Source organism: Lepisma saccharinum, chromosome 14 (genome assembly GCF_977018435.1).
Source record: "Lepisma saccharinum chromosome 14, izLepSacc3.1, whole genome shotgun sequence".
NCBI lineage: Eukaryota > Metazoa > Arthropoda > Insecta > Zygentoma > Lepismatidae > Lepisma > Lepisma saccharinum.
In genome coordinates this window covers 14,445,380-14,463,354 of record NC_139242.1, presented here as the reverse complement: position 1 = coordinate 14,463,354, position 17,975 = coordinate 14,445,380, and the positions used below count along the sequence as shown (strand labels likewise).

Sequence of the window (17,975 nt, the reverse complement as noted above, 5' to 3'; positions counted from 1 at the left end):
CATACTTAAGATTTTGTCATTATCTTACAGAAAGAAAGCTAAGTGGTTAGCACATCACGCTACGATGCCGGGTTCCCAGTTTCGAATCCCGGCCTGGGAATGGATGTTTGTGAATGTCCATTCATCAATTTCATCATATCATCACTCATCCCCATCTTCATAAATTAGTCAAAAGTGTCACAAAAGCGAAGTAAAATAAAGCATACTAATCAATCAATCTTACAGAAAGAAAATGCTAGTGGCAACCATTTGACGAATGTGATGCATGGCTGCAAGCATACAGGGTAAAAATGTTGTTTCTTTGGGATTTGTAGAGGTGAAATGAGACCTCAAGGAACAAAACATTATCAAGAAAAATAGTTTACAATCATGTCTTCTACATGCCTTAGAAAGTTTGTTTGTGTTTCACAGCGAAACCCTGGGTACATGTATATCCACATCCGATTATAAATGCATGTGTGTTACTTAAGTGGCGAGTTGGTATTCCAACCAGCTTGGAGATTTTATGCCAAGCATCGCCTCAGCTATCCCCAAACAACACCCTCTACTAACAATTTCCACTTCGAGTGCTGATCTTTACACATTGGTATTCTTAAAGTGTGAACATTTGGTTTGGTTTGATTTGGTTTATTTTACTTTGCTTTTCTGCCACTTTTGGCTAATAAAGACTGAGGATGAGTGATGATATAATGCAAATTGATGAAGGGACACTCATGAAGTACACCTATGCCCTCTGGGATTCTAACCCAGGAACCCTGGCATCATAGTTTCTGCTAATTACTCCGCGAAAGCATGAACATTTCATATAGTATGGTATGGTAGAAGGAATTTCCTCTAGAGAACACAAATATAATGAAGAGAAAACAATCTAGATTACTTCTCATGTATAATTTATCTTGCTCCTTTTGTGTAAAAAAGTGGTCATTCACATAACCGAAATTGAATTTTTACGTCACATAACTATGATGAGAGAATATGGATTTGGAAAAGTGGGGGTAGGGAAATTTCAGTCACCGCTCCTGAAGAATCGGTATATTTATATAAATTACATATATAGTAAGTAGCCCCAAAATAATTAGCAGAGGGGGATGCAGAAATTAGAGAGGATTCCCCATCAGCCCCTGGAGGAGTAGTTTTTACATTTTAAAAAAATATATGTTAGTTCTAAAAAGAAGTCTTGATTTATTTCAAACAAGAGATGCTCATTTCGGTATACGGTTATTATCTGATTTTTAATTTATTTAACATAACGTGCAAATCTAATACTTGAATGGAAGCTGCACACACTATTGGTTCAAACAATTATGACTTGAAACTTGTTGGCAAGTGGTAAAATCCAAGAAAATCTGCAAACGTTCCTCCTCTGGGTTTTGAGGAAACAAAAATAAGAGTATCTCCAGTTCTTAATTTCAATTTTGTTCCATACCAATAGAAATACACCAAAGTGGCTCTGACACAGTCTGCACCAAGGTCTGCCACCTTGGTCTACCCTCTCGTAATCTTTTCTCAGTTTAGGAAATAGAGTGGGAGGTAACACACCCTCAAATTTGGTGTATCTTGGCCTCCACACCAAGAAACAAGATGGTGCTGTACCCTCTCGAAGAAGGTAATCGGTAGAAGGTTTGGGTACGTCAAAAACAAGAAATTCGGCAGGAAATTTTCCTTTCACAGCAAGCGTGCGGTTAACATTTGAAACTTTCCTTTCCTTATTCTATAGTATGTAAGCTAATTACAAATAGAGTTGTATCATTAATGTACGTGTCTTTCCTTACGTCTGTTCTAATGTGATCAGATTTGCACAAGAAATGAATGTGAATAAAATATGCAATAAAATGATACAAATATCTCAGAAGTGTGAGGTCCCGTGCGGTGGCATGCGCCACACACCCCTAATGGCAGCGTTGATGTTTCATTTTCTTGACTGGGGAGATAACATCCCCCTACAACCTGCCCCCAGCATTTCAAGCAGTGACTATACAAATGCATAAAATGTTTTTATGGTTTACAAAAAAGGAAGTATTTCTCACTGGACATGCACTGAGCAGTGAAGTTCACAATACAGAAAACCTGGTATGACGACCATGGGAGCTATGCCACATACTTGTAACTCTCAGCAGAAGCAAGGAATGACAATAAGAGGAGGAAAATGACAATCAACTATTTTCTTCACATTTTGTGGCATCCCTCTCTCATTGGATGCCTCAATTAAGTTTGATGTTGGGGATATTTACATGTTTAGGCAAAAAAAAAAACACACATGCACCACTTACCATTCTTCACTCTACTATAACATTACCTAATTATTAGTAAAAAATATTACCCAATTATTAATACACAGTTTCATATTAACAGGAAAATACTAAACATATTATTACCTGCTTCATCCTGAAGTAACAATAAAACAGCTTAAATGCAAGTAAACACAGCATTTCCCCCACAAACATTCCACAGGCTTGAAGAAATGGATGAACAAAATGTCTCTTTTCTCCATCCCTGCTTTCAGATTCCATTTGATCTGCCCATCTGCAAATAAAATAATGGCGTTCTGTTGGTTGATTGATTTGGTGTTTCAAGTTCACTTTATGCACAGTAAGACTAATCGGGATCGGACCTTCAGTTTTAAAGTGGGATCTGAACCACTATGTGGCTCCATAGTGTCATTCTGATAGCATAATTTTCTTAACTTTACAATAAAAAGGTACAATACATTAACAAGCTTGGTGTTCATGTCCCCTGAAAGAAAATTCATAATTGTGCAACATTTATGAAGGGATTGCTTGTTGTGAATGATTGATTTGGTTTATTTTACTTCACTTTTCTGCCACGTTTGAATAATCACTAAGATGAGGATGAGTGATGAACACTCACAAAGAAACAAAAAAATAGTCATGCCAAGATTGCCACGATGACACCTCAGTTAGTACTCGTCGCTGTTGTTGAGAATATTGGGCTTAGTTACTATGCAGTTAATTTGGGGGTGATTGTATGAGAAAATACTGCATTGTACAGTGCCGCACATAAAATCTTGCATAGCATGTACGATCATGTACAAAGCTACTGTAACACCGGGAACTCCACCATGGTGCGTTCACCATGTTTTGTTTTAGATTACTGACAGGGATCGATGGGTGAACGCTTGCTTCAAGTCAGAGGATAGATGGAACATTGGACCCACGGCTTCGGCGTGATTCTCAGGCGGCAATGGTAATGCTTGGCGGTTGCCCTGTCTCTCTCACGACACTTGCTGTCACGGCCTCTCGTGGTTCTTGGATTCTTAGCAACTATATATATTCATCTTTGATGCCGTGATGTTTTGCTTATTAATCGTTCCGGGTCAGCAGTTGATTACTTGTTTATTTCAGTCATCGGACCTGATTAGGAATGTTGTGCGTTTCCTACATCACTGCTGATCTTGCAGTGGAATGTTATTTGTTACGACTGACAGAGTTCCGATGAATGGCTTGGAAATTATGGTTTTCACAATGTCTCCCTTGTTCTCTCCAGATTGCCCTGACCTTGGAGTATCAACTCTTCGAGTGGTTACATTGGGCTTTAAGGAAGATTATGTGGGGTTTCTTAATTTACACAATTTGTATGTTACATGATTATGAGTGTTTACAAGAAAAAAGAAAAACTATAAACAACTAATTACTTCGTCATATGCATAACTGTACCTTCACGGGTTGAAAAAATAGTAAACTTGTAAGCATTCCATTTACAGTTTTTTTCTTAGTATTTCACATATTACCTCTTTAAATTATGACACAAATTATGTCTCATCTCTTCTTTCTTTGTTTTAGCATGCACTGTCTTCTTTTTTTAACTCTTGTTTTAATTTCACATTTAAATATTATTTGCATGTGGTGGTAATACTCCAGCATATTTTAATTGTTCCTAGGCATTCTAGGTAGCTTATTTATTCATTTATTTTTTTTCCGTTCGGTATTTCACTTCTCTGAATTTTGATTCATTGTTTCAGTATTCCTTGCACTTTTTCCTTTGTATACCTAAATTCCTTAGTGTGTTATCACTGTGTATCACTTCACTATGCACTAACATCCACATTGGTGTCAACATCCTTCACGAGATCCAATACTGGTCATTTTGTCCTGTGGCATCTTTGGCTGCTTCATGAGAGGGGACGTTGGGAATGGGAGATCGATTTAGAGAAGGTGATTCATGGAGATGAGGGAGTCCTGGTTTGATAAGTGACACTTTTTTTTATTTTTAAGGCAACAGCCTGTAAGAATAGGCTCTTTCTTTTCTTTCTAATTTTTTTGTGAAGGGGGAGTGATAAACAAAAATTGCGAGGGTTTGTGGGGAACATAAAGCATATATTTATGACGGGACTTAATAGGCGAAAGTGACCATGTTTTATAAAGTGATTACTTTTCTTTTCCTTTATTTGTTTTATTATTATTATTATTTTTTACTGCATGTACTTTCCAATGTGAAGCAAAAAGAAAATATATTTCCTGAGCGAGCAATTCAAACCTTCCTGTGTTCGTGCGTTTGTTTCATTTATTTATTTCTTCTGCCAAAACTGTGTCATGACCAGTGCTCGTAGGCAGTTGCAGCATTAGAGCTGATTCAGTACAATATTCTTCCTTTGTTTTCATCCTGCCTGCCAAAACTGTATCTCATCAGTAATTCTATGCAGTTGCAGTTTCAGCTGATTGTGGCGAGGTGAGTGACCTTTATTATATGATCGCCCATAGGGCCTCATTTATCCACACATGCAATTCTGAGTGCATGTATTCTGTGGCGTAATTTTTTTCAGCTTCACACGCTAAGTTTCTGTATTTATTCAAGGAAACAATTGTCAGCATTTTGTACGTATTCTTTATCACGTACTTTCATGGTCAAGCTTTGATCAGCATTGTTTACATTATTATTATTATTATTACAATTATTATTTTTCACTCGCGCTTCTTATTTAGATATTATTTTTACTTTGCATTGCTTGTATGATTAGTGTAAAGGGGACTGGGAGTTAAGCGAGAAACATGTACAGTCGAGTTCGTACAGATTTCAAGCAGTTGGGTTATTTTTGCATGATTTGGCATGGTTAATCCTAACCTATGTACAATTATAGCTACTGTTGTGGAATGTCGTTTTGGGTGCTATATTCACTTGCATGAAGCTTTTGGGCTGTTCTGCTTCACCATAAAGTAATATGCTAAGGTAACAGGCTTACTTTACTTCACAGTAAGACATTTTCATGAGCTAAAAATAACTGCAAACGTTCATAAATAACAAAATCTTCACAAACCATACGTGGTTTGTAATATGTGACTAGGTTCATTATGCAGGACATTTTCCAACCCATGCTCATGGATGTTCATTGTGCAGATGGCTAAAGCATGGTGCTGATCACACAATCTTCACTACGGCCAAGACTAAAAATGTGTGAAGCCCTACCATGGAATGGTGCTAAAAAGGTGCTCTTTCTTTTAAAGGTTAAATTAAATTTTAAATGAAAAAAAATAAAAACTTAAATGTTGTTTCAATAAGAATCAGAATACTTGTTATCAGTTTATTATATCGGATACACTTTAAAATTGGAACACACGTCATGGTGCGAGCCCCACAAACCATTCACGGATAGCCCCAAAAATCATTCACGCATAGCCCCAAACACCATTTAGGATCGTATAACCATCCACGAATAGCCCCCAAAACCATTTCCGGATTGCCTCACGGACCATTCACAGGTTAGGTTAGGTTAGGTTCAGTTAGGTTAGGCAAACATAAATTGAAGCATCGGGAATTCATTTCCGGCTGAAATAGATTGAAAGATGAAAGAAAATACCTCGAAGAACTTCGACAATGCTACAGAAACTGATTTCCGTAAGTAGTTTCTCCTGTAAATTTGAAGACAAGTGTCTCCGATATAACAAACTGTTACTGGATACTTTTGTTTTTACATATCCATGTACATTATCCATAATTCATAAAGAAAGCAAAAAAAGATAATTACTTTGTTGAGAGTGTATTGATGGAACCCGTCACAACCATCACAACAGTGATGAGTATTTGGAATTTAGTCCATGCCATCCTTACGCTTCAGTCATACAAACAGCATACACAGCCCTCAGATAGTTCACAATAGTGAATTCCTGTAAAACAGAAAATAAAACATTTCATCCATTATGTTCAATTTGACTTTACTATTTATGATGAATACCATAATGATCGATACCCATCCATTATGAAAAACAGAAATATAAGGGAACTCTCACTGTTTACAGCATGGTTCAACAACAGCTGTAAAACAAATGAAAATTTATTTCCTTCAGTTTAGCTATCAATCTATTTTTTTAAAAAAATATATAAATATTTTATCAAGCTCATGCATTTATTGTATCCAAATTGTATGAAGCATAAACTAAATGCTGGTTGTTATACAGGTATAAATATCTATTTGCACATAATAAGTTAGGAAAATAAGTTATCTCCACGAAAATGAAATATAGTGTATGAAATTGTCCCTTTCAAAAAATACTTTAATCAATATTATCAAACACATAAAAGGAACATGAATATAGTCAACCAACTAAAGTTATTTACCGTACGTGCATTTCTAAAAAAACACAATGAAAATTATGTTTCGGATATTAAGAAATACATTTACCGTAAGCGAAGTGCAAGGACAGCAAGAATACTTCACCTCCCCTTTGTGACAATGACAGACAACACACGAGTGAATCATCTGGTCCACAGTGTTGCCACCACTAGTGACTCTACTTCTTGTGAGTAAATAAACTTCCCTGTAGTCGGAAATCGATTGAAGTAGTAGGAGCATATGCTTATCTCCCCGGGAAAAAAAGTTTGCATAGGGTTTGTTATCAATCGCACGAACGCTGAAGATGAGTGTATCACAGAAGACATCTGTGGTTGTATCGTCATAGCAAAGGGGGTGGGGTGGCGTAGGCTGGGAAAGGGGGCACGAAGTAGGGATGTCGGGTACCTCGGATGAAAATCTCGAGCCTGTTAAACTTTATCATAACAGATGACAGGGCCGCAGCCAGGCAGGGGCCAGGGGTAAAGCTACCAGACGTGCCGATTTAGTCGGGACAGTCCCTTTTTTTCAGCCCGTGTCCCGACTTTTTTCTGACCTCATTCGGGACGTCAAAATGTCCCGATTACTTGTCAAGCCATTTTTCTTTAATTTTCTAGTATTTACTCAGTCATAATAAATATAAAAACGCACATCTTCCACAAAACATTGTTGATTGCGAAAGGTAAAGAAAAAGATAACATGCAGAAACGGTTCTTTGCATGTAAAGCAGCGGCGGCGCCAGGATTAATCATTTAGGGGTGCGGAAAGAAATTTAGGGGGTGCAATGCTGAAAATATGGAAAACATGAAACAGGCATGCAACCTTTCAGAACTGGCGGAACAAGGTGCCAAAACGGCGGGGGGGGGGGGGGCAAGGACAATTTAATTCCCATTGGTAGATAATGTTTTTAGCATACTAGTGCGGGGGCAAAAATATCAAAAAGCGGAGGGCTGCAACACCGACACTGATTAACATAAATTACTGACTGAAATTAAAATATACGTGTGAAATATATAACTTTAGACTGACATTCATTTTCCCCTGGACGTCCATGATGATATATATTAAGTCTTAAACTTCAAGAAAGTGGTCATACAGAAACATTCAGATACACATTACAGTCTTATTGAACTATGTAGTGAAATACACAATTTTTGAGCCTTTACAATGTAACCAATGGAGGTACAAAATACACAGTACATTCTACATAGTACCTAATATCATAGGCGCCGACTCCATGGGGCTTGGGGGGGGGGCTAGAGCCCCCCAATGTTAACGATGTGGGGGCAGAGTCCCCCAAATAATTTTGCTTAAGAGGATCTAATGTATTATTTTGCTTCTCTTGTAAAGTTTACTCTGAATTGTGCCACATGAACTTAACTTTAAATACACATTTGAAATGTTCTAGACATCAACTTAAGGGGCTGAGACCGCTAAACCATCAACTTTGGTGGGGCTATGACCAGAGACAACAAAACACATGACTTATTACTATATACAAAGTATATAATTATGAGTATTGTTAACATTTTTACTAAAAAGAGTTTCAAAAGAAGATGTTCGGGCTACAAATGGCTCTCACATGACATTCAGAACGAGATAAATGATATATTAGGGAGATCTGTTTTGCGCTCCGTGGTAGCAGATATTAAAAGTCGGGAATTTTTGCTATTATGGTTGACGAAACTTGTGGCATATCCGTCCGTGAACAATTGACATTCTGCATTCGAACTGTAAATAAAAAATTTAATATATTTGAGGAATTCATGAGCTTTTACGAGATTCCGAACACTGAGGCCAAAACTTAAAAAAGGGAGGGAGTGAGTCATTCATTAGTTGTTTTCAGTGATCAGAGCCCCCCCCCCACAATTTTGACAAGTCGGCGCCCCTGCCAAATACAGTATGTACCTAATATGTACCTTCCATCTGCCACTTCAGGACAAAACGCGAAGTGCACAGCAACTTCGTCTTCGATAAAATCCATTCTGCCCCACTATCCCCAACAACGAACTGAAAAATTTCTTCGTGAACTTTGGGCCTCTTCCTAACTGTTTCGAAAAAGCCTGAAATGGTACGTTTACTATATAGGCATGTTACGTGGAACAAATGCATAGAGCATATTAACAAGAAAACTACACCATGTTACAACTCGCAATAAATAATTTCACGAGCACGACCTTGTGATACCATGAAAGCAGCTGAAATGTTTGCTCCAGTACGAGGAAGAACAAGTAGGTTTAAAATAAACCGTTTATCAACAATGCAAGAAAGAAAAAGAAAAAAAAAACAACTCGCATTAAGCTATATGCAATTATCAAAAATCACGAACAGACCACTTGAAGAAACAAAGAAGGAAAAATTCCTAACAACAATGCTAACGAAAAAAAAACGACCGCTGATCTTTATAGCGTGTAATTCTTTAGTAAGGCCTCACTGAGGCCTCACCTTTTACAAACAAAAACCGATATTGAATTGGAAACACTGCAGCTTCAATGCCGAAACTCTATGCAAGATAAGAAAGAGCTGCACAGTTGTCAGTCGTGAACACCACACAGCAGAGCAATGTTAACCATGAGTCATCAAGGAATTAGCACAGTGTTTCTTTCTGTGGTCATTCGGCCTCGGAAGAAATATTTGTTGTCCATTTTGAGCTCTCAAGAAATCAGATTCTCAGCTGGCCATTTATTTCCTTCATGAATGAAAATAGGTTGCTCATTTTTTCGTTTCTTTTCTCTCTTTTGTCATTAGCTCTAAAACAAATATAAAAAGAAAACGAGCAAAGAAGGTCGTTTCTTTCGGCACGTAACAGGCATGTGGTAACTTTGCTATTTTTACGACCATAATATATCCCTCTTGTTTACTTTCAACGATAAGAACGAATGTTGGAGTGACCGGGAAAAAAATGAAGAAACACAATAAGCTCTTTAATATTACCCAAGCTTCGAAAATAGATGCCGGCCCCAGTGGCAGAGTGGTTATCACATCACGCTACGACGCCAGGGGTCCCGCCTTCGAATCCTGGCCTGGGCATGGATTTCTGAGTGTCCATTCATTAATTTCATCATATCGTCACTCATCCCCATATTTGATTGAGTTTGTGTTTGAAGTCCACTTTATGCACAGTAAGGCTAATCGGGACTGGACCTACAGTTTAAAGTGGGATCCGAACCAGTATGCTTCTCCACCTGGTATCGAACCCGGGAACCCTTGATCACAAGGCGACGATGCTACCACTGCGCCATCGGGGAGGCCTCCCCCATATTTGCAACTTAGCCAAAAATGGCACAAGAAGCGAAGTAAAATAAAGTAAATCAATCAATCAATCAATCGAACATAGGGTCTCCGGTTTCATAGAGCTGTATGCAAAGCACTCGGCCATGAAGACCAATTGATAACATGGATGTCTTCAAAGCACGTTACAATCTGCCACGTATGTCTTTCCATCTCCAGTGACCATTAATTTCAAGAGGTAGAAAACGACGTTACTCAAACAAATTGTATAAATAATTTTCATGACCATAAAGATTTGTTGCACTTGTTGAGAGAAATCCATACCCTCGTAATGTTATAAGTAAACGTCCAACTAGTTGTCCCAGGAACCCTTCCTTGCACGAAAATCACACTGTGTCCACAGGATTTACGACTGAACGCTTACTAAAGTAATAGAAATGTGCATCCCCATTTCCATTAATCGTTCACTCTTCGTATATTTTGAGGTCGGCTAATTCGAACATACGACCCTCAGACAGCTACACACTGCCAAAAGAAACTGCAGTGTCAAGAAAGTAATTACTGTATATTTATATATTTTATTTTTGGTAATGGAATATTTTTCCCTTCAGATTCTTATTTATGTTTGATTTGGTTTATTTTACTTCGCTTTTCTGCCACTTTTGGCTAAACGCGACGATGAGGATGAGCGATGAAATTGATGAAGGGACACTCACAGTGAACACCGAACGAACACAATGCCACGGCGATGTTTAAGCAAGCTGTGTTAACCACTCTACCACGGAGGCTGGAATCCTTTTTAGTTAGGAGAAATCGTTCCTTGACAGCGAACTAAGAACAGTTAATATGCATCACGTCAGAGTTATAATATTTTAAATTTCTAACAATCAATTGGGATTTACTCTTAACCATTTTTTTTCCTACATATAAACTTCCACACAGTTAAGATCGTTTACGCTAAGGACAACAGCGTTAAAGTCTATGCTTCAAGGAATGATTAAGCACACTATGATGACGGAAAATACTAATACACATGACTATAGTGATGCATTACATCGGTGGAACATTAATTTTCGATCAGAAAGAAATATTGAAAAACGCAGGGACACAATGACCAATTTATTTATTTATTTTACTTCGCTTTTCTTTCACTTTTGAGTAATCACATAGATAAGGATGAAAGGTGTGTTAAGATGAAATTTGTGAAAGGCAATCACAAACGTAGGACACAGCCCAAACTCCACAGACCATTATACTGGCCTTGTGTCTAGGCGCCAGATCCTCGTTGGTCTGCAAAATACACTCCATGGTCACAATGACGTAAGCATTCGTAAAATAAATTTGTATATCATTCTCCCCCCCCCCCCAAGAAACGTGAGCTAAACTATTGCGCATTCTATGATATGTTCATTACTTCTCAGGAACCACTTGCGGCCTTCAACTAACATTCAAAGAATACTGTCATATACGCAGAATGCAAAACATTTCTATTTTCTCATTTCTACTACAACCCTGGCGAAAAAAAGGCGGCTGGAGCGTGGTGCTGATCGTATCACCTCCAAAATGGCCGAGCTCGAGAATATGCGGTGCCCTACTACCACACCCCCTAAATGTGCCTAAATGTGCTATAGGAACGAGGAACTTTACCTAACCTCTACTACTACTAACTACTCATGCCAGGAATTTTGGTATTTTTTATACTTTTTTATTTGCCCATTGCTAACCTGGTTCATTCCCAGCCATAACAGCAATTAGTCGATGCAATAAAAATACGCCAAACTTAAAAAGAAACGGGTGTCGGCGTGCGCGCGCGCACGCACACACACATACACAGAGAGGGGGAGGGTAGGAACACAAAATTCTTCCACAAACTGCCCAGATCATGCCTTATAAGACTCCAACAGAAAGCTTTCCGGAAACAAGTTTACGTGCTCATAAGGTAGAGATGGTCTTGTCTGCAACTGCCTTCCCCTACTTTCTTATCCAATACAGGAGTAATGAAGTGTTTCCAACTTCCTTCCAATCTAACTAAGAGGAGGGAGACCTTTTTTTAAAGTTCGCCAGTGTACAGAAAAGTATGTATATCGGCATCTCTTTCAGTGCTTGCCAGTTGCATACAATAATAACGGCCTTACTTCATTCAGTACTTAACTTTCTGGTACTAGTCAGTGTTGCCAACTCCTATTTGTAGGTTAGCTTCGCCTGTAAAAATATCATATGGTGAAATTTTCATGGGATGGGTTAGCAACACTGCGAGCCCACTGATCCCAAAAAGATGTTTGTGAACCGGCACATTGTCTCTACTTAGTTTCCTCGTTAATTCGTTCTATTTGTTATCCATAGTAAACAGCGGCGGCTCAAGGGGAAAGAGCCGCCGTGCCATGGCACTACCCTCAGAAGAAATGCATACATAGCCCAAGTATTGTTAAATTAATACATTGATAGTTTACAGACAAGGAGATTCGAATCTTGCAATCGGTCAAGCTGACGTGACGACCGCCCCAACCACAGACTAGATATGAACCGCCCCAACCTCCTCACTGCATCGCCAGCTGTTTAGTACCCTCGGCGAGGCAGCATTCCGCGTCACCCAAGAGCTGGCCTAACCAAGTTGAAACACGTGAGAAGTCTCAGCGTAACATTTCCACCATGAGCCGGGAAGAAGGTGACAGGGGGTGGTGTTAGCCAATGGGGTTAGCCCATAAGACACCACCCGTGGCCGTTTTCGCTTTGGTACAGCGAGGGAACTTTCGCAGTGTTGACACAGTTGCCATCTTCAGAGATAAGTCGCTAAATACGACGGATTTGTAAGACCCGTTGGGGAAGTAATTCGTGAAAAAGGTACTATCTACTTTTCTGCCAACTTTTGGAGAAACGAACCTAGTATTTTTCCAAAGTTAAATGAACATTTTGATAATAGATAGATGCGCCTAGAGGGCCATCCAGACTTTTTAAAAATATAAAAGTAAAAATTCCTATGGTGATGCGAGTTTTCCTTGGCATTTCGACAATTTCTTTTTACATCAAATGTCTAGAATATTTTCGACATCCAGTTGGAATACGTGTGCATGGGGGAGGAGAAGGTGAGAAGATTTGTTTTCCCTTCCTCTTGCAATTGTGTTCTTAGTGAAGTGTCCTGTAGTGTATAAAGATAGGTTAGTGAGTGAAGATGAATCGTATTAGTGTGTTATTACTTATACACACACTGTTTTCCACGTTACCAAACGAGGATAAACATCTTGGCCAGTGGGGCAACCTCAAGGAGGGAGCGGGGGCATTGCGGAGGTTTTTTTTTTTTTCGATTTCTTGATCACGTTGGCACTACCCATCATACTTGCCGCCGGCCGCCACTGATAGTAAATGTACCATTTCAGACTATTTCAAAGACTGTTTCGAAGGGGCAAAAAATTCGCAAAGAAATGTTATAGTTCGTTGTTGGGAATACCACAGCATCTGGGCAGACGGAAGCTTATGTAAAACGAACGCATATGAAAAGAGGGGTAACAAAGCAACGGAACATTTTTGCAGTCCAAAAAGAGTGAATTGATAATTACATGAAAGTGACTACAGAATTTCATTTCCCATGGCGGAGTGGTTAGCACATCGCGCACTACGACGCGAGGTGTACCGGGTTCGAATCCCTGACTGGGCATGGATGTTTGTGAGTGTTCATTCATCAATTTCATGATATCATCACTCTTTCCCATCTTCGCAAATTAGCCAAAAAGTGGCACAAGAAGCGAAGTAAAATAAATACAATAAACCAATTTCATATTTATGGTGTTATTTTCTTTTTCAAATTGCAGAACTTTAGGTAGGGTAGTAGCGATTTCTTTCTTTTACCCAACGCACACAAACTGAACACTCAGCAGTTGTTGTCTTCACCTATACAACGCATCTGACATTTATTAATCACTGAATTTTGTACCTCAGTTGGTTGTGCCTTGTAATACCCGGTGGAGGCACATAGTGGTTCGGATTTCACTTTAAAATGTAAGGCCAGGCTCGATTAGCCTATATGTGCATAAAGTGAACTTAAGACAGTGGATGTCAATTACAAAGTGTACATTTCAGTCACAGTCATTTATGTTAATTATTATAAGAGCGTTGCATGAACATGGTAACTTCAAACTGAAAGATTTTTTTAGAGAGAGTAAGCAACACTATTAGACCCCTCTCCGTGAAAAAATGCCTTGCCTCTCCATGGAAAAATCCTCCAGTCGTCCATATATGTCATTGGCCTCCCTTGAAGAAGCTGTTCTTTCCAAATTTCCAAACGTCGTTGTTGTGCTAAAATCAGGCAAAAATGAAGGAAGTCACTACTATTCTCCAGTTTCATTAATTAGCATACTATCATAGATGACTACTAAAAGTTGATTGATATTTGATTTAGGGACTAAAACATGCATGCCTATTTCATGTTGTCTGTATTTTCAACATCGCACCCCCTAAATTTCATTCCGCACCCCCTCAGCACCCCTAGACGATTAAACCGCTGCGCCCTACCGACTATAGACCACTGCGCCCCTACACGTTTTGGGATATTTTATTATGCCTAATACTTTTGAAGACTCAAATGCTCTGGCTGTCTCATTTTTTTAAATATCTTTTTAAAACACAGACATCTTTAGAAATGTTAATCGACTGCTACAGAGCGACTGCCCATATCCCTTACTGCACACTTTATACCCCTTTTGTTGATACGGGCACCTTATGCAAGAGAAATTAACAATATTCAATCATAGTTGATACTGTGATTACAATACCTCTGCTTAAAGACGAGTTGGCGATTCTTCATAGTTCTTATGCAGCCGACCTCCGTAAGGAAGTCATCCTCATCTTGGCGATTAGAAGATCTAAACACTCGCAGAACATTTGTGTACACTGGCGAACTTTAAAAAAAGGTCTCCCTCCTCTTAGTTAGATTGGAAGGCAGTTGGAAACACTTCATTACTCCTGTATTGGATAAGAAAGTAGGGGAAGTCAGTTGCAGACAAGACCATCTCTACCTTATGAGCACGTAAACTTGTTTCCGGAAAGCTTTCTGTTGGAGTCTTATAAGGCATGATCTGGGCAGTTTGTGGAAGAATTTTGTGTTCCTACCCTCCCCCTCTCTGTGTATGTGTGTGTGCGTGCGCGCGCGCACGCCGACACCCGTTTCTTTTTAAGTTTGGCGTATTTTTATTGCATCGACTAATTGCTGTTATGGCTGGGAATGAACCAGGTTAGCAATGGGCAAATAAAAAAGTATAAAAAATACCAAAATTCCTGGCATGAGTAGTTAGTAGTAGTAGAGGTTAGGTAAAGTTCCTCGTTCCTATAGCACATTTAGGCACATTTAGGGGGTGTGGTAGTAGGGCACCGCATATTCTCGAGCTCGGCCATTTTGGAGGTGATACGATCAGCACCACGCTCCAGCCGCCTTTTTTTCGCCAGGGTTGTAGTAGAAATGAGAAAATAGAAATGTTTTGCATTCTGCGTATATGACAGTATTCTTTGAATGTTAGTTGAAGGCCGCAAGTGGTTCCTGAGAAGTAATGAACATATCATAGAATGCGCAATAGTTTAGCTCACGTTTCTTGGGGGGGGGGAGAATGATATACAAATTTATTTTACGAATGCTTACGTCATTGTGACCATGGAGTGTATTTTGCAGACCAACGAGGATCTGGCGCCTAGACACAAGGCCAGTATAATGGTCTGTGGAGTTTGGGCTGTGTCCTACGTTTGTGATTGCCTTTCACAAATTTCATCTTAACACACCTTTCATCCTTATCTATGTGATTACTCAAAAGTGAAAGAAAAGCGAAGTAAAATAAATAAATAAATTGGTCATTGTGTCCCTGCGTTTTTCAATATTTCTTTCTGATCGAAAATTAATGTTCCACCGATGTAATGCATCACTATAGTCATGTGTATTAGTATTTTCCGTCATCATAGTGTGCTTAATCATTCCTTGAAGCATAGACTTTAACGCTGTTGTCCTTAGCGTAAACGATCTTAACTGTGTGGAAGTTTATATGTAGGAAAAAAAATGGTTAAGAGTAAATCCCAATTGATTGTTAGAAATTTAAAATATTATAACTCTGACGTGATGCATATTAACTGTTCTTAGTTCGCTGTCAAGGAACGATTTCTCCTAACTAAAAAGGATTCCAGCCTCCGTGGTAGAGTGGTTAACACAGCTTGCTTAAACATCGCCGTGGCATTGTGTTCGTTCGGTGTTCACTGTGAGTGTCCCTTCATCAATTTCATCGCTCATCCTCATCGTCGCGTTTAGCCAAAAGTGGCAGAAAAGCGAAGTAAAATAAACCAAATCAAACATAAATAAGAATCTGAAGGGAAAAATATTCCATTACCAAAAATAAAATATATAAATATACAGTAATTACTTTCTTGACACTGCAGTTTCTTTTGGCAGTGTGTAGCTGTCTGAGGGTCGTATGTTCGAATTAGCCGACCTCAAAATATACGAAGAGTGAACGATTAATGGAAATGGGGATGCACATTTCTATTACTTTAGTAAGCGTTCAGTCGTAAATCCTGTGGACACAGTGTGATTTTCGTGCAAGGAAGGGTTCCTGGGACAACTAGTTGGACGTTTACTTATAACATTACGAGGGTATGGATTTCTCTCAACAAGTGCAACAAATCTTTATGGTCATGAAAATTATTTATACAATTTGTTTGAGTAACGTCGTTTTCTACCTCTTGAAATTAATGGTCACTGGAGATGGAAAGACATACGTGGCAGATTGTAACGTGCTTTGAAGACATCCATGTTATCAATTGGTCTTCATGGCCGAGTGCTTTGCATACAGCTCTATGAAACCGGAGACCCTATGTTCGATTGATTGATTGATTGATTTACTTTATTTTACTTCGCTTCTTGTGCCATTTTTGGCTAAGTTGCAAATATGGGGGAGGCCTCCCCGATGGCGCAGTGGTAGCATCGTCGCCTTGTGATCAAGGGTTCCCGGGTTCGATACCAGGTGGAGAAGCATACTGGTTCGGATCCCACTTTAAACTGTAGGTCCAGTCCCGATTAGCCTTACTGTGCATAAAGTGGACTTCAAACACAAACTCAATCAAATATGGGGATGAGTGACGATATGATGAAATTAATGAATGGACACTCAGAAATCCATGCCCAGGCCAGGATTCGAAGGCGGGACCCCTGGCGTCGTAGCGTGATGTGATAACCACTCTGCCACTGGGGCCGGCATCTATTTTCGAAGCTTGGGTAATATTAAAGAGCTTATTGTGTTTCTTCATTTTTTTCCCGGTCACTCCAACATTCGTTCTTATCGTTGAAAGTAAACAAGAGGGATATATTATGGTCGTAAAAATAGCAAAGTTACCACATGCCTGTTACGTGCCGAAAGAAACGACCTTCTTTGCTCGTTTTCTTTTTATATTTGTTTTAGAGCTAATGACAAAAGAGAGAAAAGAAACGAAAAAATGAGCAACCTATTTTCATTCATGAAGGAAATAAATGGCCAGCTGAGAATCTGATTTCTTGAGAGCTCAAAATGGACAACAAATATTTCTTCCGAGGCCGAATGACCACAGAAAGAAACACTGTGCTAATTCCTTGATGACTCATGGTTAACATTGCTCTGCTGTGTGGTGTTCACGACTGACAACTGTGCAGCTCTTTCTTATCTTGCATAGAGTTTCGGCATTGAAGCTGCAGTGTTTCCAATTCAATATCGGTTTTTGTTTGTTTGTTTGTTTGTTTTTTGTTTGTAAAAGGTGAGGCCTCAGTGAGGCCTTACTAAAGAATTACACGGTACGAGATTTCTCTTTCTTGTGGGCTGCTTACTTTCTTGCAGAGTGTCTTGTTTTCGTACATCCTGACGTACGTTTGTTAACATTTCTGTGGCAGCTTCTATCATCCTTTTGCCAGCACCAATGAACATTATGTGCTTGACAGAGGCGCAACCACGAATTTTTGTCTGGGGGGCAACTACCAGGATAAACGAACCAACTACAACAACAACAACAATAATGACTTATTATAGTAGTAATAGTAGTAGTATCAAAAACTTTATTATCCTCATAAAATACGCAAAGAAGAGGTAGAAGTCGGTGCTAAAGCATTTGTTTGGAACAAACGATTTGAAATATTTTTCAACACCATTAATTTCACATTAGCTAATAATGGAAAACAAGCACACAA

General features: G+C 39.0%; 1 protein-coding gene across 2 annotated transcripts in view; it reads right to left on the bottom strand.

The window, feature by feature from the left end:
• Tango9 (transport and golgi organization 9) overlaps window positions 1-17,975 on the bottom strand; it is a 95,265-nt gene that overhangs the window by 61,096 nt on the left and 16,194 nt on the right. Inside the window, exons 1-3 of one of the 2 annotated variants that reach the window (XM_083135162.1) lie at window positions 6,635-6,777; window positions 5,981-6,119; window positions 2,376-2,523 (exon numbers count right to left, since the gene is read on the bottom strand). In XM_083135162.1, coding sequence (XP_082991288.1) covers window positions 2,376-2,523; window positions 5,981-6,057 — 225 coding nt within the window. In that variant the 5' untranslated portion in view covers window positions 6,058-6,119; window positions 6,635-6,777. Of the gene's footprint in view, window positions 1-2,375; window positions 2,524-5,980; window positions 6,120-6,634; window positions 6,778-17,975 lie in introns of those variants that run through there. The other variant, XM_083135163.1, reaches the window with a different exon arrangement.